Source organism: Acanthochromis polyacanthus, chromosome 6 (assembly GCF_021347895.1).
Source record: "Acanthochromis polyacanthus isolate Apoly-LR-REF ecotype Palm Island chromosome 6, KAUST_Apoly_ChrSc, whole genome shotgun sequence".
In the NCBI taxonomy this organism is placed as follows: domain Eukaryota; kingdom Metazoa; phylum Chordata; class Actinopteri; family Pomacentridae; genus Acanthochromis; species Acanthochromis polyacanthus.
In genome coordinates this window covers 43,879,950-43,904,261 of record NC_067118.1, presented here as the reverse complement: position 1 = coordinate 43,904,261, position 24,312 = coordinate 43,879,950, and the positions used below count along the sequence as shown (strand labels likewise).

The 24,312-nt window shown below is 38.5% G+C and overlaps 1 protein-coding gene across 1 annotated transcript in view; it reads left to right on the top strand.

Annotated features, from left to right (window-relative positions):
• Nucleotides 1-298: 298 nt before the first annotated feature.
• LOC110946928 (tumor necrosis factor receptor superfamily member 14-like) overlaps nucleotides 299-24,312 on the top strand; it is a 42,614-nt gene continuing 18,600 nt past the window's right edge. Inside the window, exons 1-2 of the mRNA XM_051949914.1 lie at nucleotides 299-1,280; nucleotides 5,867-5,953. Coding sequence (XP_051805874.1) covers nucleotides 1,160-1,280; nucleotides 5,867-5,953 — 208 coding nt within the window. The 5' untranslated portion in view covers nucleotides 299-1,159. The remainder of the gene's footprint in view (nucleotides 1,281-5,866; nucleotides 5,954-24,312) is intronic.

The following is a 24,312-nucleotide window of genomic DNA, read 5'->3' as shown; positions in this document are numbered from 1 at the left end:
GTCAAGCCTGTTGAATTGCATTTGATTTGTTTAAAACTTACAAAATAAAGTCAAATTAACTGATTGATAGCTGTAATGTTAATTTAGCCATGTTAAATCACATTAATTTATGCTAACAACAGTGGAAATAAGAAATGCCAGTGGTCAGGGATGAATTTTAAAACTAAAGGTGTTCTAAGATACCACCCTGCCCACTGTCTGCTGCTGCTACTATTTCCCTATTTATGTATTTTTACTCCATTTGGACTGCATGAAATGCTTCTTTGGCCAAAAATGTGTATATATGTGTAAATTACATTAAGGTCATGTGTTTTTTTTCCTCAACCTCTTAAGCCCATATAGAGCCACTGCTGCAACATCATATGGAGGTGGACAGTCCACTACAGAGACTTTATGTATCTGTGTTGACCCGCGTCACCGACTGAAAGTTTGATTCCAGACATGAAGCGCTCAGTTGCATCTCAACTGCTGTGGGAAGATGTAGTTTATGTGGACGCCACCACATACTCTAGAACTCTCCTCTGCCTGTCACTCCACGGAAGACAGAGAAGAGCTTGCAGTCGCCCACGGGAGAGAAAAGCCTCACGCTCGTGGACCAACGCCTTCCAACTAACAGTCACTAGTTTTGTCTCTAGGTGATAAGTCCTTAACGGGGTCTGAAAAGTCGCTAAATGTAGCGACAAAGTCAATTGGAAGAACTGGGTTGCAGAACTGCTCGAAGAGGGAAAGCAAATTTGATTGGCTGGTAGCATCACGTGAGGCGCTGCGCTGGCTAAAAGCTGAGAAGCGCTGGTGCCAACACCAACAGACATGCATGTCCAATACTTTTAACCCGTTTGCATTGACAGGGGGATGATACATATTTTTCCAGGATAAGTTAACCGTTTCCAGGATATTTGACCTTTTTCTTATTTTCCATATGTTTTCCATGACTGGAAAATTGGTCAATCATTTTCCAGGTTTTCCAGGACGCATGGGAACCCTGCTGTTTACTGAAAGATTGATGCTAGAGAGGCTACACGTACGGGTCCGTATCTGTAGACACTACGTTACTGAAACCCCAAGAAGAAAGAAGACCTCTTAAAGCACTGTTAAGCGGATATTCAAACCAATAAAGCTCACTGAACAGATGACAGCTTGGAATTCTGACAGCACTTGAATGGAGCACGTTTTTTTAAACGGAGACATTTTCTCGAGCTCGAAACAAGACAGAACTGAGGTTTCCTGTGCTTTTTATGACCTATTCGTCTACCAAGAAGCATTCATCAGTAGCCCTACAGGTATGATAAAATCCACTTGGATTGTTTTGAGGTCTTAAATGAATATAAATGCACTGTGACTCGTTCAATATTGTCCTGAGACGGAAGTGATTGGTGTAAAATGTGTCGCTCGTTGTGTGTCGCAGTTCTTGAAGATTGCGGATGTTTACAGGAACATCACAGTGTGTATAGCCGACACAAGCAATGCTATCAAGGTAATGTGTGCTGAAAATGTAGTGGTGGAGCCGTTTTAAGGGTCACCAGAGGGGCGCTGCAGGAAGAGTAGAGTCATAGACTGTATATATAGTGGACGTAGCATCCATAGATATATACAAACCATAGACATAATAAAGAGTAGACGCCGCTCGGGGTGCTGCGCAGCGAGAAATACGGCCACCATCTTGGTCCGGTCACCCGCTCCACTCAGTGCTGTTTGACAGCTCATTTAATCCATCTTAACTCTGAATATTAAACTGATTTTCACGTGTTTTTTATTTTTATTTTTTTGCTGCAAACGTCATACATGTAGCTATGATACAGGACAAATGGCAAATCAGCCCCAATAGGCAGTAGCGGTCGATGCGGCGTCTACTTTTTATTATGTCTATGTATATAAACGCGAGATGGCTCATGAGCGCTGTCAGCCTATGGGGAGCGACGTCGCCACATGGCGGCCATCTTGGGACAGGGCTGCTCGATCACTCATAATATTAAAGTCAATGGAGCATGGATTTTAAAATCACTGTAGATTTCTCAATTTTCAACCGATTTTAGAACAGCTTGGTTTGTTATAAACGTCAGAGATGTACTTCTTTTACTGCTTACATAAGAATAATTAAAACCATTGAATTCATATAATAATGAACACAGATATCATGTTTTTTCAGCATAAATGGATGTAAATGTAATTTTATTATTTAGCATTGCACTTCTTTATTACTATCAGTTTTCTAATGCACAGATAAAAACAAAGCTCAACCAAAATCAATGCACAACAAACAGAGATGTTGTCTTTTCTTTTCATGAACCTGGTGCCTACATTACCCACAATGCATTTCGGCTGCAGGCTAACTAATCCAGGCATAGATGTATACAAACAATAAGTCAAAGGTCTCAATCAAAGTCTCTTAACAAGCAAATAAATACAACCACAACCACAAAGAATGTAATTTCACCTAAAGATTCTGTTCTCAAAAAACGTTGGTCTCAGGAAAACCTAATAATTGAAAATCAGATTGTGAGTAACATCATCCGCTAGGGTTGGCTCCAAAAAGCTTTTTCTCCATAGACCCCAATTCATTTTTGGAAAAAATAAAATTTGATAAACTGATTTTCTACAGCTCAGAATTTTTTCCCCGTTAGTTTTCATGGTCAAACTGAGAGATCAGTTGGCCGATCTTAAAATAAATCAATACTGAATTTTAAATAAATCGTTAAAGTTGGCGGAGGCAGGGGGCGTGGCTATATTTGATAGACAGCAACAGAAGCCTCTGCGGTAAAACGTGGGTGGGATAAGAGAGTCCTCAGCCAATCCTGCCCCTAGTTGCTCTCCGGTCCAGTCTGTTTGATGACGCTTTTTACGTCACTGGCTCCAAAAAATCCAAAACGGCGACCAGGAAGTAGCAAAATCCGGGCTTCATTTTCTCGGCGTTGAAACCAACGGGTGACATCACGGTTAGTTTACGCCTGAGTAGAGTGCACATTTAAGGAGTCAATTATTAGTTCAGATGTGGGACACATCAGGTACATTGTTTTTGATCGCAGGCTGCTGCAGGCAGTTGGAGTTTGGACATTTGATTGTTATTTTTTTAATCAAATAAATGGATTGGCATATCCAACCAAAGTAAGTGGCTTGCTGTATTGTTTGTGGAAGCAAAGAACTGAGAAGCACGCCAATGAAGCCGCGAGTACAAAAACTGGGACAGTGCGTCACCATATAGTTAAGAGTTCCTGACAGACAGGTAGTGAGGAGAAAGGTTCATGTTTTTGCTGCTATGGAAATGCAGGTAATTTGCACTGCCATGTTTGTTTTGATCCGCAGAGTGAGGCCAGTTTGACACTTCAAGATCTTCTTTTATCTATCTATCTATCTATCTATCTATCTATCTATCTATCTATCTATCTATCTATCTACCTACCTACCTACCTACCTATCAAAATGTATTTGTAGAGCATGTTACATTAACATAATAAAATAAAACCAAAGTGCCTTCCATCAGCATGATAAAGCAAAACAATGCAATTTGATTACCATTAAACCATGAAAAACATAAAACCATTTAACCAAAATGCAGCACAGATGAATCAGTAACATTTAAATGAGGCATTTTGGGACGACATGAAAAAGTAAAACAGTCCTAGGAGTCAAAGGCACGTCTGAATTTGTGGGTTTTCAGTCTGGAATTGAAAAGGTCGGCAAAAGAACCATCACCCCACTACTTATACCGGGACCTGGGCACATCTACAGCCATGGCAATAAGTTTGGACACAAGTACCATGACGCTTGTGAATCTTAGAAAACACTACAAAATTGTCACTTACAATACAGTACACAACTCCTGAGAACGATATTAAGTTTCATATTTAAAAAAAAAAAAAACATCAAAAGAGTTTGGTGTCATTTTGTTATTCTTACCAAATTCGGCTGTGAAAGTACTGCATTTTTTTTTGTTATTTTCTTCTAATATTATGTTTTGGGAACAAAGTTGTTCCAATTGTTGGAATTTATTGATAATATTATATCCCTTGTTGATTTGTTGACTAATTAAACTGGTGCTGTCAAAAAATATTAGTTATGTTCTGCAATAGACATCAAAAGAGACATAGTAAGTCATGCTGTGTCCAAACTCATGGCCATGGCTGTAGCACCATCTGAGTGGACAACCAGAGGGCTCTGCTGGGGCGGTGGATGGTTAAAATCTCACATAATTGTAATGGAGCAAGACCATGAAGAGCTTTAAAAACAAATGTTAAAATTTTAAACTCAATGCAATGATGGACCAGGAGCCAGTGGAGGGTGGAGAGGATGGGGGTGATGAGACTGTGTCTAAATGTGCAGGTTAGAAGATGGGCAGCTGCATTCTGAACCAGTTGTAATCGACGGAGCGATGTCTGTGTGATACCAAAATAAAGTGCATTGCAATAGTCGATGTGAGAACTGATAAAAGCATGAATGGCCTTCTCCAGGTTGTGCTGGGAAAGAAAAGGCTTGATTTTAGTGAGATGACGTAGCTGAAAAAAGCTAGCCTTGACAACAAAAGCAATTTGCCTGTCAAATCTCAATTCACTGTCAAAAATGACTCCAAGGTTTTTTACTGTTTGACTGACAGGGATGCTCAGTGATGAACTGGAAAATACAGTGAGGTGCAAAGTTCTGGGCCAGCCAAAGTTTAATGTCTGAATGGCAGCTGTGTAGAGAGTCCAGAGGAGACGCAGCATTGGGGAGCACAGGCAGATAGAGCTGGAGGTCATCAAAATACAGGTGGAAAGACAGGTTATGCTTTGCAATGATTGCTCCAGCAGCATATATAATGAGAACAGAACTGGTCCAAGGATGGACCTTTGTGGTACCCCAGATGACAGCAACACAGATAGAGATGAGTGATCATCAAGCATCGCAGCAAAGGTCCTGTCCGTCAGGTAGGAGCTGAACCACTGGAGAACAGTGCCCTGTAGACCAACATGCTGAGCCAGACGAGAAATGAGTATGGAGGGGTCCACAGTTTCAAAAAGCTGCTGTAAGATGTTGTTTGAGTCGACTGGACAAAAACTAAACCCCAGTCAGAAATGCAGATATCATGAAGGTGGGTTTCAACTTTCTGTTTTATAACTCAGAGTTTCTGCTTCAACCTCTGTGCACATGAAAGGGACATTCAGCAAGTCACATGACTCTTCTTCAGTCATCAGGTTGTATTAATGAAGAACAATGAGGAATACAAACATTTATGATGATAAAAAGCAAGACAGGAATACTGGTAGAAAACTGTTAAACTTGTGTTCATAGACAATATATATTTATACTTTACAATACTCTATTTTATTGTATTCTGCACTCTGATAACACTATATGATTGTAAACACCACAAATTTGCACCTTATTGTAAATAGCAGCATTTTAGAGAGCTTATTGTTATTTCTTTGACCAGCACAATTTGCACATCAATTCCATGTTCCCAATGGAATATCTATCTATCTATCTATCTATCTATCTATCTATCTATCTATCTATCTATCTATCTATCTATCTATCTATCTATCTATCTATATTAGTAATTAGTACAATATTACATGTTTTAGTTGTAGAAAACCTCAGTGGAACCTATAAAAATAATGAAAATGAACTGCCTTAAGTCACATCTGGAGAGAAAAACTGCAAACTTGTACCTAACGAGTGGTGCAGGTTGTGCTATTTTCTATCTGATAGCTGCATGTAGAGCTGTTCAATTTTATATATTTAAACATGATATTGCATTAAAGTGCATGTAGGTCTGACACTATCCCATAATGCAGGAAGTCACTTCAATTTTTGGCCAATTCAAACTAAAATTGAATGTTCTCTGTAATAAATACCAGTAAAACAGTGAATTTTCTAATCTGTGTTCTTTCAGCTTCCGTACCAGCAGTGGAAACGGACTTCAGGACCAAACATAAAAACATATTTATGCATTTTTTTCTGCATCACCGGCTGAGTACAGGTAGGTTTCCGTGGCAATGCGATTCATACAGTGTTTAAATCTGACACTCTGAACATAAATACATAGTTTGTGTATCTCGTGTTTTTTTACTCTGCACTCAGTTATTGTAATGATATAATTAATTAAATCTCTAATGAACTCATAAACGTAAAAAGCATGAGAAGTTCGTTTTTGTTCTTTGTTCTTTCAAGTCCTAAATCTCTATCACAAGACTCGGAGTAGTTCAAGGACCATCAGAAATATGACAGTCGGTTTGAAACGATAGTGAAAATTATGCACTGTTTGTTTAAATTTTCACAAAATATATCCCTTCCTGACCAGCAGACACAATAAGTTTTAATTTCACATCTTTTCCTGGATGACAGTGTCCTTTACTAGCGTGAAAATAGATCTGGAGTCATTTAACTGAACTGAAGAAATCAATGGAAGTGTTTTTCAGAACAAAATCAGTCCTGCGGTTTTTGAATAGAACATACAAATACAAACTATTCTTTACTGCAAACATGAGAGTCATGTGGAGGATTATCCATTAGTTTGAACAAAAAATAACAAAATATTTTTCTGTAATATGTGAAAATGTCAGACAATGATATTTGAGGAAAGACGCCCCCGGTGGACATAAATGATTTTTAAAACTCTAATTGTGCAAATGTTTCTGATAAATAGTAAAATATTAATTAGTTATTTAACTACATTGACTTTGTAATTTCAGTTCTCCAGTTTTGTATCTTGAAAATATAGTATTGTGTTATTTTGTTTAATATTACTGAATTGGTTAAAGTCTGATTTAACAGTTTTCTAAGTTTGCACAGTTTAATTCACTGCCATCGTTTCTTTGTGAAGTATTTTTACTTGCAGTTTTTATAATTGGAGTGAAAATAACTGCATTTATTTATTGTCAGAGGTTTATAATGAATCTAACCTCACAGAGAAAATGAATATTTAACATGCAGTGGTTCTGTTATTTCATTTTCTGCCTCTTCTTCAACAAAAATGTCAGATTTTATTTGGGAAAAAAATCATGTTTGAATCCCAGTTTGACTGAGTCACATGTTCAAATGTCACGTTGTTGAAATTAATGCTCCAGATCCAGAACAAACAGGATTTTGCTGCTCAGCTGTGCCTGAAGGGAAACAGTTTCACACTGAGCATTAAAGTCTGTGTTCAAATCTTCATTTCACGGTTTTGAAGGATTGAAGTGTTTTGACTGAGCTGTAAATAACTGAGGTGTTTGTGTAACTTTAATAATCGCTCAGTTTAAACTGAAACAGAATCATTACTCAGGAATCAGGCTGGAAAATAGAAAATTTCCTGACAAACAGGCAAAAGATCAAAACTGCAGAGGAAGACAGCTGAAATGAAGCAAATGTAAACTGTCAGACAGCCGAGGAACGCCTCGAGATGATTAGGACACAGTTTCTGGAAAAGAAATCAACAAATGTCGGAGTCTATGGGTCCAGGTCAAAGTTCTGCGAATGATATTTACTCCACAGAAGCTGCTCTTACTGATCTTTACCAGCAGGTGTCTCCAGTGAACTCATAAAGTGAAACTCTGATGTCCAGGGTTCAGTGAATGCAGCTGTAGTGTCCACGTGACTGAATCAGTCAGATTCAAAAAATGCATTTAGTTCACAAACACAGACCTAAAAACTATTAACAGGAACTGAAGTCTAGTTTGTTGCTTCCAGCTGTTTGTAGGAGTCCAGTTTTAATCATTTACTAAAATTAAACATCACTGTAACAGCATATGTATTTATTTATTGTTTTATTTACTGCAGGATATTTACAACAGTGACATTAATGTGCATACAGATGCATTAAATACCTAATTATTTAAGTAACTACCAAACTATGGCAATTAAAGCAGCAACGAAGGCACATTTTACTGTCACATTAGTTGCTGCAGTTAGATTTTTTTTCACACATTGACATGACTTAAATGTTTAAACATTAACTATTTTACCTGTAGGTGAACTTTCTCTCCTCAGATTCTCTGCAGTATCTCTTCTGGACTATTTTTTAACTGCTTTCACTCTGATAACCAAAACATTTTGAACTGAACCTCAATTAATCATCATTAGTGACCTTCACTAAACCATATCAGTTTATAAATTTTTAACTCCCATATTGACACAGTTTTCAACATTAGTGTGTTGATAAATCCACACTCTAATTTTTCAATCAGGCGTAAACTAACCGTGACGTCACCCGTTGGTTTCAACGGCGAGAAAATGAAGCCCGGATTTTGCTACTTCCTGGTCGCCGTTTTGGATTTTTTGGAGCAACTGACGTAAAAAGCGTCATCAAACAGACTGGACCGGAGAGCAACTAGGGCCAGGATTGGCTGAGGACTCTCTTATCCCGCCCACATTTTACCGCAGAGGCTTCTGTTGCTGTCTATCAAATATAGCCACGCCCCCTGGCTCCGCCAACTTTAATGATTTATTTAAAATTCAGTATTGATTTATTTTAAGATCGGCCACCTGATCTCTCATTTTGACCATGAAAACTAACGGGAAAAAAATCCTGAGCTGTAGAAAATCAGTCTATCAAATTTTATTTTTTCCAAAAATGAATTGGGGTCTATGGAGAAAAAGCTTTTTGGAGCCAACCCTAGCGGACGGCGTGATATTGCAAGTTTTTGACACTTCCGGGTGGGCTTCAATTCTGGAGCCAGATGCTACTTCCACTATATATACAGTCTATGATTTCAATAAACGTGTTCCCACCACTTAAAGAAATATGTGGCTGCAAGATAAAAAAAAAAATTCAACCTAATGATCTAGATAATTTTTTTTTAAGTTGCAAACATTATTTTGATGGATTGACTTCACATAATAATGTTGCATTCGCTTAGTATTGTTGGTAATTTAAACTCAAATTTCCACATTAGTTGATTATAAACTGTAGCAGCAATTTCAGCAAAACCCTTTAGTCTGCTGCTTGACTACTACTGATGCTTTCACACATACGCCTTTTGGTCCGCTTAAAGCGGACTGGAGTCCGCAACACCAGCAAGTACGGTTCGTTTGGGCTGGTGTGAAAGCAGACCAGATGTTTTTGGTGCGGACTAAAGAACCGGACCGAGACCACCTTCGAGAGGTGGTCTCGGTCCGCTTCTATGTGAACTCCAGCTCGGTTCGCTCCTGGTGACAACACAAACCTGTCTCCATTTGGACCGGCTTGATGGTGCAGCAGACTTTTTAGTCTATGGGAGCTTCCGTAGCAACCTGCACAGGGGATTTTGGGATAACGATAACGTCTTGCAATGCATCTTCTCCGTGCCAAAAACGACTGTGTAATGTTCTCGTACTGAATGCGAGCTTCATGCTGGAACAACAGCAGTATTTGTGCTTGCTGCATAAAGCAATGATACGAATATATGGCGACAAGAACGAACAGGAGAGCATAGTTCATTGTTTACAAATAAACCTCGATCCATGGAATAAACACAGCCTGTTGTTTTCTTCCGGGATTTTTCCCTCTTCACATGCTGCGCCAAACAGCGTTCACCTACGTCATCTAAAACACCTTATTTTTGTGAACAGCGCCGCCAAACGACTGGGGGGAGATATCACATTCATCGTAGTTGGTTCAACTGCGAAAACACTGGTGTGAATGCGAACCGAACCAGTTGAAATTAGCAACATTGTAACAACTTTTGGGTCCAAACGAACCACTCTAACGGACTAACAGGTGTCTTGACACGTGGAGCCATTTCAATTGGGAACCAGCAAGTGGTACTGTGACCTGGATACCTGTGTATTTAAAGGCCACACTAATTGCCACAGGTGTGGCGCAAAACAGGAGCTAAATTGTTTTTGACCATGGCCTGTCATGGTGGATTGTTGGAAAGACTTTGCTCTTTGTTAATTTTGTTGAACTCCTGAAGGTACCGTAAATAAACTGATGATACATCCGTTCAGAATTGTGAGTTTGGACAATTATTTTTTTTGAAATATAGACTATACTGGTGTTATTTTTGGACCATGATGAAGTACAAGAGTACGTCTGAGCAGCCACAAGCCACGCGTTCTTAGCGGAACCAAGTTTGCGTCATCAACATGCAAATAAAGATGAGGAGTGAATCCAGTTGGTCCCACTGACCATTTATTGTTTTATTGTTTTATTGTTGATGAATAAATTGAATGTAAGTTGAAATAAAATAATAAAGTTTTAAACTGAAAAGTTTTTTAAATGAAGGCCTAGTTCCTTGATGCAGCCACATGGTCAAAAAACTGTTTGCCTTCCTCAGCCACACCCAGATGCTGTGGCAGCTGGTTTTTAAGCCTTCCCCTTGAGCTCCACTTACAACATCCTGAGCCAGGTGGAGTTAAACTTTCGGGTCTCCTCTAGATGGGGATTAACCCACCTATGGCCATACATTTTCCCAGAGGCACACATGCACACATACTCTCTCTCTCTCTCCCATTTACATCTAAATACTCATAAAAAGAAAGAATGTATGAAGATCAAATAAATCTCAATTTGGCTCCAACATAAACTAAATTCTGGTTGAAATAACTTAGTGAAATTTGCTTTGAGTTCAGTTTTTCATCATCTCTGAAGTCAAATTACTGAACTAGATCAACTTTTTATTTTTTACTTTTTTATTTTGTAATCTTAAAAACAAGAACAACTTCATTTTTATGAATAATCAACTTAAAAACTTTACATATTTTTGGTACCAATCATTGGAAAAGCCAATTCCTCGAACTCAGTGCAGTTTGTTGGTTGAACATAATTTTATTATAATTCAGTTCAATTCAATTTAATTTAAACACTTTAGTTATCCCTGAGGGGCAATTAAACGGCATAAAGAGCAGCAGCAACAAAAACCAGGACAAGAACAAACAGAACATCAGACAATAAAACCGACACAAAGTTCTATAATTTAAAATTTAAATTTAGAATTTGTAAAAATTGCAGCGATTCTCCATGTCAATAAAGTGCTCTGTGCTTCACTCAAAGGTGCTATGTACACGTAGTTGTGGGGATTGTGTGGTGTCTGGACAGGGAGTGGTCAGAGTTCAGAGGCTGGACTGCTGTGGAGACAAAGGTGGATTTCCTCCTTTGTGTTCTGCAGCGTGGACATCTTAGCCTACGGCCTGATGGGAGCTACTCAAACACTAAGTCTAGTGCGTGTGAGGGGTCATGTAGGATCCTGTGAGCAGTGGAGCAGGTTATTGGCTGGTGACAATATACAGAAAGGGCTCTAACAGTGTGTCCACTGATTTTAGAGCAAACTCTGGTGATTCTGAGTAAGTGTGTGCGGTCCTGCAGATGAAGTGAATTAAACCACGAGATGAAAGTTGTCAGAACTCAAGAAGATGAAAAATGATCTCTTTAGAGTGTACTATAGAGAGTGTACTGATGAGAAGTAAGCGGGGGTGTTTGATGGGAACAGAATGGTGGAAACCAAGGACAAATAGGTGTGGCAGGATGTTAAACAATAGAAGGATTAAAGCACCACCGCAGGGATAAAAGAAATGATTTTCTACAGATAACAAAGATCAACAGACAGAAAATACAAACATCATTGTAATTTTCATGCATGAATGTTTTGTGTAATTACACCTTTTAACACTGATCTTTTCTCTCAGTGACATTTTGACTGCAATAATAGAAATTGCATAATTCTTTCATTATGTCATATATGTACCTATCAGATGTAAATTCATCATGCCTTGTACATTGTCTTTGTTATAACTTTATTTTCAGCCTTAGTGTACTTTTGTTTTCTTATCTCGCTTCTTTCATGCTTCATCTGTATCCAGCTGCTGTAACATGTCCGTTTCCCAGATGAGGGGTCAATGAAGTTTATCTTCTCTTAACTTTTATTGTTCTGTGTGTATGTTATGATAAAAATAATTCCTTCTTATGGAATGAGATCTGTACTCAGTGAAGTGTTCACTATCACAATGTTCTACTTTGGTTCTTGGTACTTTGTTAGTGACACCTATCAACGTGTAGAGACATGTAAGAAAATCAAAGTCATTGAATCACCTCTGAGGCTTCGAGTAGAGCCAAAAACTCCTACAGTATGAAGGGAACAGGAAATGTGTCCGTGTACTGTAAACTCCTCTGTCATATGCTTTTTCCTCATGTGGGTTGATTTTCCACATATCACAGACAGCATGTAGTTTTATTTTCTACCAGTTCATAACATAAGTCATGTCAGGCTTTTCAGATAACAAGATGAAGCTCTTGGAATATTATGTTATGACAAAAACTCAACAAATCCAAATGTTTTTCATGTGAGCATCTCTTTGCAGACACATGGGAGAATAAAAATCTCCCTTTAGCAGGAAGGAGAACCATCTAACTGGCAAGAAACGTTCTCACAACGTTGGATAACATTACCTACAAATTCTGATAATTTTTTTAAAGAAACTGTTCATTTCCGCTAATGCTCCTATAAAGTTAATATGTTTCGGTGACAACATTTAGAGGATGTTGTCAGGAACATGGATGATGTTCCACTATGGGTAGTGAAGAAATGAGAAGTGTAACTATAACTGAGTGTCATTCGTGTCAAAATTAAAGTGTATTTAGTGTTTCCTAATAGTACTGCCTAGGGCTGGGCGATTTGGTCTAAAAAAAAAATCTCCGATTTTTTAACGAAAAATTCGATTTTCGATTCGATTTTCGATTTTTTTCTTTCAATGCACTTAAAAATTACTGCAGACATCAGATATACTGTCAAAAGTAACTTTATTGCTGTAATTGTCCTCAGAATAAAACAACGCATGTAAACAATTTAATGAACAAGTTAATGACGCAAGTTAATGAGGCTCTGTAATTTTGGGTGACCATATTCCGTTTCTCTGAAAAGAGGACACACTTCCAGCTCGCGCTACAAATTTTCAGCCCCCAGTTTTAAACATACTTTGCAGCGAGGCTTTGTCTGTTGTTCGTCTGAAGCATCAAAGCGGAACCAGTTCCAAATGATTGAGTTAGCTGTGCCTTTCTTTTGAATGAGTTCTCTGTTACATGCTGCCGCTGCCACGGGGAAGGGGGCTGTGTCACACCGCGCTATGGAAGCCCACGAGGAATGGGCGGACGGAAAGCGAAAGATGCCGGAAAACTGCGGGGTAAAAACTCGAGTTTGCAAAATAAAAATCTTTTTTAGCAACAAATTCGATAAATCGATTAAATCTATTTTTTGCCCAGCCCTAGTACTGCCTAAGAGGAGCATATACATGCTAACACTTGCACAGCTACTCAACGAATGAACAAACTGGAATGATCAGATAAATATGATGTAAACCAGACTAGTGGGGTTAATATCAATGACATGTTCAGTCAAGCCCCTACTTGTCTTGTTCCAGTAAATACCAGCAGTGTTCAAGTGACTTAATCAGACCTCAGTTTAGCTCTAAGCACTGATACAATAAATAGTCTTTCTGTGAATTTAGATACTTGTATTTTTTCTGTTTCTCAAGAACAGATAAGACATTGTGTGACTGAATCATGTGTTCTACTAATAAAGTCTCATTCTTACCATTTTCTGCAGAAGTTCTCAGCAGATAAAGCATTTGACTCTTTTCACCCTGAACCCAACCTGCTGTCAGTGATGGAATGTAACTGAATACATTTACTCATGACTGGACTTAAGTATAAATTTTCAGTACTTTTCTTTTACTTTTGTATTTCTATTTTATACAACATTGTACTTCTGGTCCACTGCATGAGAAAGGTTTCGTAGTTTTTACACCACTACATTAGTCCAATTGATCGTTACTCCTCACATTACACATTTTACAACCTTCTTAGGTCACCTGGACATTGCAGGAATGTCACAAAGATGAAATCGGGCTGTTTTTCTACACTCATGATAAGTAAACTTAAATTTAATTTTTTTTCAACACAGATGCTACAACGAGCCTTCATTCTAAAAGCATTCTGAGAAATTTCTGTTTTCATGAGCGAGAATTTTTTTAGTTCCTACATTGTTAAAGGTAGAATAACGTCTTTTGAAGACTTTAAAAAATGTTTAGCAATAACGCTGTCAGACCAATATTAACTTTCTTTGTTATCATTCAACATTGTGGGAATGTTTTGTACATATACAGCGGGTATGGAAAGTATTCAGACCCCTTGAAATTTTTCACTCTCTGTGTCATTGCAGCCATTTGCCAAAATCAAAAAAGTTCATTTTATTTCTCATTAATGTACACTCAGCACCCCCATCTTGACAGAAAAAAAACAGAAATGTAGAAATTTTTGCAAATTTATTAAAAAAGAAAAACTGGGGGCGTGGCCATGCCACTGAACTGAGTAGACGTGTCTTTGTGGGCCCCCGGTGAAATTCGGCTAAAATCCTTCATTATTTGGTAAAAAACACGAACTCAACAGTTAACCAACGCCGACAAGCTTGTAAATTATGCCACGTTTATAATGCCGTCGAGAAAAAATAAGAGTAGAAGCGCAGCGGACTTTGCCATGGTCGACAACGACGAGTGGGATGCTAACAACATGACTAGCCCGACAGAAAATGCTAACCCGTCGTCCCAGCCGGCTACAGAACCTGCCGATACGAACGCAAACCTGGATGTGATTCAAAGACTGGACCTGATGAGTAACGACTTTGCCACGAAACTGGACGGTGTCCTAAAAGCAATCCATGATGCTAAGAGGGATGTGAGAGACTTTTCTGGTCGCATGGACGAGGCAGAAGCGCGGATCAGTAAAGTCGAGGACGCCATTTACTCGGGGAAAGGCAAGACCGACGAGCTCATTAAACAAGTGGAGCAACTCACATACAAGGTGGACGATCTTGAAAACCACTCGAGGAGATCAAACCTCAGGTTGGTTTAACCTACCCGAAAAAGCTGAAAATCCTGATGCAATCGCTTTTCTCGAGAGATGGCTACCTGAAGTTCTGGGTCCGGCGGCGTTTCCCTTGCCTCCTGTCATTGAGAGAGCTCACGGGATTCCTTCGGGAACACAAGGCGCCGGACCCCCCTGACCGAGAGTCCTCATCTTTAAATTCCTAAACTTCCAGGACAAAATCAGAGCAATGCGTGCTGTCAGGTCCAAACGAAAGGTACTCTACGGCGAGCAAGAGGTCATGTTTTTTCCGGACCTATCTGCAGAGTTACTGCGGCGGAGGAGACGCTTTGACGGGGTGAAACAGCAGCTGAGATCCCTGGATGTCCGCTACGAGATGGCGTACCCAGCCAAGCTTCGGGTGACGGTAGACGGACAGACACGCGAGTTCAACTCCCCAACAGACACTGAAAAATTCATCGAGGATCTGAAACGTACAGGCGGTGTTCAAGATTAACTGGTGATCCAATCAACTGGTGATTTTCAGTTAGCGAGACAGACGTTACACCGGCAATACATAGAATGATGTCTCCATGTAAAACTTTGCGTGGAATGATTATTTTTTTGGAATGCATATATCCATTTAGCTACATGTTTGCAGTTGGCTTGAATGTTTAAGGGAAAGATAATTCTTAAGCTTCGATTTCTATTTTCTTCACCTATGGGTGACTGTGTTGATGCCTGTTCAAAACACACAGATGTCAATAAACTGTTCCGAAATGCTCTTGTTGTCAGCTTTAACATTGGCTCCAAAAATCGTTATTGTTCTTTTTTGACTCACGGCTGTTCAGTCTACCAATAAAATACGCGGTTTTATGAGGACTTCCACCTAACGGAGTGGAAATATCGCTTCGCTGCGGCAGAGTGTGACGATCTACACCAGATTAACTGGTGACAGTCTGAGGCTTCAGTCCGACGGTCAGACAGAAACAACACGTGAAATACTGTTACTGTTTTCAAAGATTACTGCAATTAAGCTGGTGGATCTGCGTTGTTTTACTTTTATACACCTTTGAAGTAAAACAACGAAATTATATAAACCACCTGACCCACATTTTAACCAACGATTTCTCATTCCTGCCTTCAGAAGCTGCTGTTTCAAACAAGCAACACAATCTCGTAATTCAAGACATGCAAACAATAAAATGAGAAATAATAAAAACAGACCAAATAAGATTATCTCACCGCATTGTTTGACAGTAAGTTTCATCTGCAGAATCTCTCCCAGTCCTAAAAAAAGACTAAAAACCACTTCTTCACCGAATACCTTTGTACTTCACTTGCTGAAAAAAAAAGAAGTAACAATCCTGTTACCTTCTGCACCTTCTGCAGACACCAAGGTCCTATTTAAACACTTTAACTTTTTAATGGCATTTATCCAGGTTGTTTTCTCCTGACTAGATCCTTGCTTGTGTTGTATGTATTCTCAGATGCATGTCACTTTGGATAAAAGCGTCTGCTAAATGAAATTGTACAACTGTAGAAATATACAAAGCAGAAGTCCAGACATTAAAAAAATACAAACAAAATTAACAATTGTATCACACATAAAAGCAAAACGTATCTCTCACAGGTACATATTCTTATGTAGCTACATGTATGGAACCCTACAGAGGTAAATACTGATCACAACAAAATTTGACACTATCAAAAAATTCAAATGATTTAATTAGACAGGTGCTCAAGTAGCACTTGCACACAGTTAACCAATTTGCTCAAACTGGGCACACAGGTGGGCACACCTCAAACTGGGCACAGGCACACCTGTGTGGCCAAATTTGGCTACACAGGTGGAGAGATTTGGGGAGTACATCTCTCTCTGTATAAGGTTGTTAACCCATTACAACCTTGTGGGTTTAGTGAGGAGAAAGTTTAGACAAGGCAGGCATTTCATCAAGCGAGTTATAGTAGTTGTAGAGTGGCTGATAGTGTGATTGCAGTTTGATTGTGACAGAGTGAGTGGCTGTTTGAAAGTGAGAGTGTCTGAGGTAAGGTGTGTTGAGAGTCTGGTGTTATTGTCTTTTTGTGATTGTAACTGTTTTGTATGTCTGTTCTGTAATTTGTCTGTCTGTGTATCTGTTAAGCGTTTGTGGCATCTATAGGTAAGTGTGAAGGTAGTTTTATAGTTAAGTGTGAAGGTAGATAAGTTAGTAGATAGGATAGCATAGGATTTAGGTTAGTTTACGTTAGTTAGGTGTTAGTGTAGCTAATAGTAAGAAAGGGCAATACAGGGAAATCTCTCTTAAAAAATGGACCCCAAAATGGCACAAGAGGTCCTTGACCTGAAAATGAACAACCGTTACCCTGAAGGCATCACTGCAAAACAAATACGTGATCAGAAGAAGAGCTGAAACCTTCATGGTAAAGGGTAAGGTGTATAATAGGGATTTGTAGTTTGTCAACTACACTTTCTAAACTCTGTAATTTCATGTTAAAAGTGCTTCACATTCACACACTAGATGGTGAACTGTACTACATACGTAGGCGGAAAAAAACTCAGCCTGATCACCTGGCAAAAGTTGTTTGCTCTGCCAAAGAGGCAGATGACATCGTTTATGAATTTCATGAAAGCCATTTTGGGGGTCACTGTGGCTGGGAGAAAACACACAGCGCTATAATCAGCCGCTGTTACTGGCCTGGCATGGAGAGTGACATTAAGAAGTGGGTATGTTGATATCTTCATAATGACTTTTAAAATGCACATGTAAGTTCATTGTTAGTGTACATTTGTATCTAGATAGAATGCCAATCTAAGGTTTAAATACTAACTAATGCTCTGCAGGTGTAAGCACTTATTTTACTTCTCTGTCTTGGTGATTCTCAAAATTGTACTTTTAATTTTCAACATTTCTCATAATTTTGTGCTCTTTGTGTGACATTTTGGTCGTTATACATCATTTGTCTTTATGAGTTATTTTTTATCTTATTTTGCTTATTTTATGTCCTTTAGTGGTAGTTTAGCGTCTCATTTTGGCATTTTGGCTAAACTACCACTAAAGAATATAAAACAACCAGAATGAGACGCTAAACTACCACTAAAGGATATAAAACAGCCAACATGTGATGCTGAACTACCACTAAAGGATATTTTACCACACGGTTTGAACTTATTAAAAGACGTGCACACCGTGTCCTTGTCTCCTGTCTGCTGCTTTAACGGGTTTTGACAGTAAACAGTGATCACAGCTGCACTAGTTCCAACCGCGGTTACGTAGTTTCCTTTCTTGTTGCCTGACAGCGCATGACTCCTACGATGAGAACGCAACTTATTTCCAGATATTTTTGTCAGGACCAAAATGAATAAAACAGCAGAAATCTCATTTTTAGAAGCGAAGTTGTTCCATTGTTTATTTCCTGGTTAGTCGGTAAGGGGTCCTGAAAAGCCACGCCTACGAAACATCTGTCTCAGAAACGCTAGAGTCACCAGTTGATCGGATCACCAGTTAATCTAGAACAGTGGCGTTGATGAGCCCTGAGCTGGACTCTTAACGTACACCAATCTTTGAGGCCATGTGAGTAACGACACGGGTTAGACATTGAACTATTAAAAGAAACCGCACTTGCAGAGTGTAATTTACCCGCCTCGCAATCTTACGTTATTACTATTACTTTTGGTTGCAAGGTTAAATAGAATAAGAGGAATGTGTTCACATCCATACAAAATGTGAGAGGTGGGTGCTTTTTATTGTTTATTTTATTTTTTTATCTTTTCTTTAATATTTTCACCCATGTTGCCACTCCTGTCTACCCCTTTGTTGGTTATCTATAAACTACTGTCTTTTAAAGGACCCGTGTTTTTGAACTGGCCCAACAACTGTAAGAGAGGCTTAGATGTTTCAACATTTCATTCTTATGTTCGTGAAACTACCGAATTATTGCCGGGAGACTCATAAGTTTCACACTTATTTTATTTTGTTTTGTCTTCTTCCATTTGCGCCTTAGTTTGTAAAGGTGTGCGGAGATCGTAGTTCAGGTGACGGCTCCCTTGATTTGCACTGGATCTGTCTATGCATATGGTCATTCCCATGGATGTAGGGGAGGGGGGAGGGTCGTTAGTAGCTGTAATGTCCGGGAATACAGTGAAGGGGTTTTGTGTCTTGGGATTTGGGATTTGGCAGCATTTTGTTATTTGTTGTGTTCTTTTTGTGCCTTCTTGTAACACTCACGGTATAGGGTTGCTTTATCGCACTTATGGTGCTTCACTGCAAAGCTACAGGTATATCTATGTACCAAGGAACCAATTTTAAGGTACATTCTAATATCTAAAATTTATTCAAGATGATCCCAAGTAAAGATTTAAAATTTACTTCTTGGAACATGACGGGGCTGGCTAAATTAATTAAATTGAAGCAGGTTATCACAAGGATTAAACAGCTAGACTCCTCGATTGTCTTTATTCAAGAGTCCCATTTACTCAAAGATGAACTAGTGAAAGTACATAGGAGATGGCCAGGTCAGGTGTTCTCCTCCTGCTTCTCATCACACTTGAGAGGGGTCCTGACACTGATACACAAATCTGTACCATTCCAAGTAAATAATACTATTTCAGATACTGCTGGTAGATATTTGGTGGTACAAGGTACACTTTTACAGGAAAATATTAACTTAATTAATGTATATGCCCCAATGATGACAACCCTGCATTTTTTGAAAACCTATTTCTATTAATTGCCTCCCTCCCGGGCATGGCTATGATAGCAGGGGATTTTAATTGCACTCTTGACCCAAAACTTGATCGGTCCTCGGGGGTGGATACTTCACACTCCCACAGCAGGAAAAAGATACTACATTTCATAGATGAACTGAATCTCTGTGATCCTTGGAGAGTGCAAAACCCAGCGAAAAAAGAATTTTCATGCTTCTCATCATCTTTTAAAACTCAATCTCGTATAGACTATTTTTTAATTTCTAGATCCCTACTGCCCAGTATAACAGGATGTCAGTATGATAGCACTGCTCTGTCAGACCATTCTCCCACTTCATTACTCTGCAGCGGTTCCCAATTATACAGAAGGGCCAATAGATGGCGATTGCACCCTAGGTGGTTAAAGAACTCTGAGTTTATCAAATATATGGGTGAACATATTGATCTATATTTTACTGTCAACACAGATCCAGACGTCTGCGACCACTAGATGGGTGGCCTTTAAAGCGTATATCAAATGTCAGATGATTAGTTTCACTGGCTCTAAATTTAATAAATTCAAACAAAAAATGAACGAATTGGACTTGGAAATTAGAGACTTGGAGAGAGCGGTGAGCCTTGATAATTCGGCAGCAACTAAACAAAAAATGCTGGCCCTTAAGGCCAAATATGAAGTACTCTCCATACAGAAAGCTGAAGATAGCCTTTTAAGACTCAAACAATCTTTCTATGAACAAGGGGAAAAACCTACTAGATTGCTCGCCTGGCAAATAAAAAAACTAAATTCAGAAAAGGCTATAAATGCAATTAGAAATGAAAAAGGTGTTATTACAACTGACCCGTTGGAAATAAATCAAACATTTGTGTCATTTTACAATACGCTTTACCAATCAAATTATCCAACAGAATCCACTGATCAGAACACTTTCCTAAATGGGTTAGAATTCCCCACCATTTCAGAAGAGTCAAAGCTTTGGCTGGATGAACAGATAGATGCTACAGTTATCAGTAATGCCATTTACAGTTTGAAAAGTGGAAAAGCCGCAGGTCCAGACGGCCTGCCAATTGACATATATAAATTATTTAAAGACAAACTAATAGGCCCTTCATTAGAAATGTATGCAGAAGCCTTTGAGTGCGGACACCTCCCTTCGTCACTACAAAGCGCTCTAATTACTCTCATTTTGAAGACAGGGAAGCCGCAAAATGAATGTAGCTCTTATAGACCAATTTCACTAATGAATGCCGATGCAAAAATTATAGCGAAAGCCCTATCTATGAGACTTGAGAGAATCCTGCCATCCATTATACATGCCGACCAAAATGGTTTTGTAAAGAACCAACAAGGGTTTCATAATGTGAGGAGAGTGTTAAATATAATTCATGCTAATGAAGGGTCCTCAGACATCGCTATTCTGTCACTTGACGCAGAAAAGGCTTTCGACAGAATCGAATGGCCATATTTGATAGATGTGCTTTGACGTTTTGGATTTGGGGACTACTTCTGTAAATGGGTTGACATTTTGTTTGCTGATTCTACTGCAGAAGTTTGTAAAAATTATGTGACATCTCATCCATTCAAACTTTCCCGGCACGAGACAGGGCTCACCGCTCTCACCCTTACTTTTTGTATTAGCAATGGAGCCACTGGCATTAGCTATAAGAACGCATCCTACTATATGTGGCATTAAGGCAGGGGGCTTGGAACATCGAGTTGCGCTATTTGCAGATGACACTATAGTGTTTCTTTCTGATTTGAGAAAATCAATACCATCCCTTTTAGGATTGTTAAGTGAATTTGGTAGCTTCTCCGGGTTTAAAGTGAATAAAGAGAAATCTTCAATTATGCTCCTAAATGAGAGTGAGAGAAGAAAACCAATAATGCCCCACCCCTTCATAAATGCGATCAGCGGTTTTAAATATCTGGGTATTAACATAACTCCAAGGATAAGAGACAGTTTAACAAACTATGAACCCATCATGAGGTTGTCTCCAGCTGTAGGTACCTGGGAGTGCAGCTGGGTGATAAGATGGACTGGTCCAGATACATGGAGGCAGTGTACAAGAAGGACCAAAGCAGACTTTACTTCCTGCTAAGGTTAAGGTCTTTTAACATCAGTAAGTCTCTTCTATTCACCCATGTGTCTCATTTTACCAGACTGTGGTGGCAGGTGCTTAGTTCTTTTGGGTTATGTGTTGGGGGGAGGAGCTCGCTCCAGGGACAGAAACTGACTGAATAAGCTGATCAAGAAGGTGAACTCCTCAACTGGTATTGAGCTGGAATTAGCCCAACAGGTGGCTGTGGTGAGAATGCTCAGGAAACTGAACTCTGTCAGGAACAATGCTTCTCACCCACGACACAGTCTGGAAGTACAGCCATGGCAATAAGTTTGGACACAAGTACCATGACGCTTGTGAATCTTAGAAAATACCACAAAATTGTCACTTACAATACAGTACACAACTCCTGAGAACTATATTAAGTTTCATATTTTAAAAAAAACATCAAAAGAGTTTGGTGTCATTTTGTTATTCTTACCAAATTCGGTTGTGAAAGTACTGCATTTTTTTGTTATTTTCTTCTAATATTATGTTTTGGGAACAAAGTTGTTCCAATTGTTGGAATTTATTGATAATATTATATCCCTTGTTGATTTGTTGACTAATTAAACTGGTGCTGTCAAAAAATATTAGTTATGTTCTGTAATAGACATCAAAACAGACATAGTAAGTCATGCTGTGTCCAAACTTATGGCCATGGCTGTATTTGGGGAGAGCGCCTTCATCCTCAGACAAATTCCCCTTTGGTGTCGATATGACCGCAGCAGGAAGTCTTTCCTACCAGCTGTGATCAGGCTTTCAATTCTCAGTAATTCTTATTAATTAACATTTTAACTTATGAGGTTTATGTTGTGCAAATATTTTTAATGTTTCGTATATTTCTCTAACTTATTTAGATGAATGACTATTAGTTAGATCATTATTAGACTATTAATGTGTTGTTGTTGTTGTTGTTGTTGTGTGTTGTCTGTGTGTCAAATACTGCTGTTACAAATAATTTCCTAGTAAGGATCAATGAAGTATATATTCTATTCTGAAACATTTATACATATTTGGGACATTACAAAGAAATTTATAGGAAATGTTTTCTTTATTTTTTTACATCACATGTGAGACACACTGGACACCTTAACAGCAAACCGTGAAATTCTGAATTCAGCATCATCAATGTGCACAAATGTGTTCTATAATTGACAGCAGACACTTTGAGCTGTTAGTCAGAGAAGACTGAATTTCACTGAAGACAGAAGCTGCTTTTATAATGAGTAAGAATTAGCGTGACAGTAAAATACCTTTAAACTCAGATCCAAAGTCTGTTGGTGTGTGGTTTATGCAGTCTGTAACAGTAATAAATGTATCTCTTCCTGCAATCTACTTAAATACATGGTGGGGAGATCAACAAAAGTAATTCACAGATTTCAACAAACCCTTCTAGGCTGTAAACATTATTTTTGATGAGCTGAATTCACACAGTAAAGTTGGTGATTGCATCAACTTAATATTTAAATTAAAACTGCTGTGATTTCAAACCTAATTCAAATTGTAGTAACTTAATAAACTGTCTCCAAAACTTCATTTCTCTTTGACTTCAGGATTTCAAGTCTCCTCCTTTGTCTGAACAAACCTGGACACTTTCAGATGGTTTAGAGAAGAAACAGAAAATAAATTTGATTGTAGATAAAAAGTTAATTCCTGTAACGTCATGTAGTTTATTGGTTGAACACAGGGCGAGAGTGGGACTCATTTTCATCCCTGGAGCTTCATGCCTCAGACTGACCCACTTTAGATCAATACCTATTATTAAAATCGTAATAATAAGCTCACATGTTAAGTCTACAATAGTGCACTGTTCTGTAAAGCCTTGTAATTCAGTGTATTTTTCTAAAATACTTCCAGTTCAGTGCAAGTAATGGTTGCTTCAAAATGTGGATTTATTTCTACATGAGTGCACATCTCCAACATTATTCTTTAAACACATCCTTTTCAACAATATCAGAATCTGTATTCTGTTCAAATAAGTGTTCAGATATTCAAACCTTAAAAATGAAATAAGAAAATACCAATATTAAATTTAAAAGATGACATAAAATGTGCACTTTCTAATAACTTTTCAATAACACTATCATGTCTTTTTCCTCTGCAAGGAAACAGTTCCATCACAACTTAGATTTCCTAAATATGAGAACATCAGTTAAAGGGTAAATCTGCAGAACTATTCTTTACAACATCAGAATGTAATTTTTCCCACTATCAAATAATATTAATGTTCACAAGACAGAGTTTCCCAGTTATGTGGCGTCACATCATACTATTATTTAAAAGATAAAATGTTATGTTACAATGCCACACAATTCATAGATTTGACAATTAATGTAACCGTTTCATCGTTCTCATTTGTTGGTAAAAAAATAAATAAATAAAAATAAAAAGAAGAGCTGCCAGTGGAGGCAGAGGCGGTCCAGGGACAGTGGTAGCAGCTTAACACCGTAGAGTAAACACGTTCCCAAAAAAAAAGAAAGAAAAGATAAATAGTGAACACTGAACCTCGCCTCCATTGCCCCAGTCCTCCTGATTAGCCACCCTGGGCCTGGTTGACCATAACTTCATTAGAAGTTGTCAACCCTCAAAGACACTGATGCAAACTGTTGTAATTTTGAATGCAATTGTCAAAGGTCTTTTTTTAAAAGTCTCAGCAAATATATATGAAGAGTATGATGCTTTCTTTTTCTTTACATAACGTTGAGACAGTCCTCTTGTGGTGGTTTCACAATGAGTGGTAGGAATGTAGACAGGGCGGGGATTTCCAGCCTTTCAGTTCAAC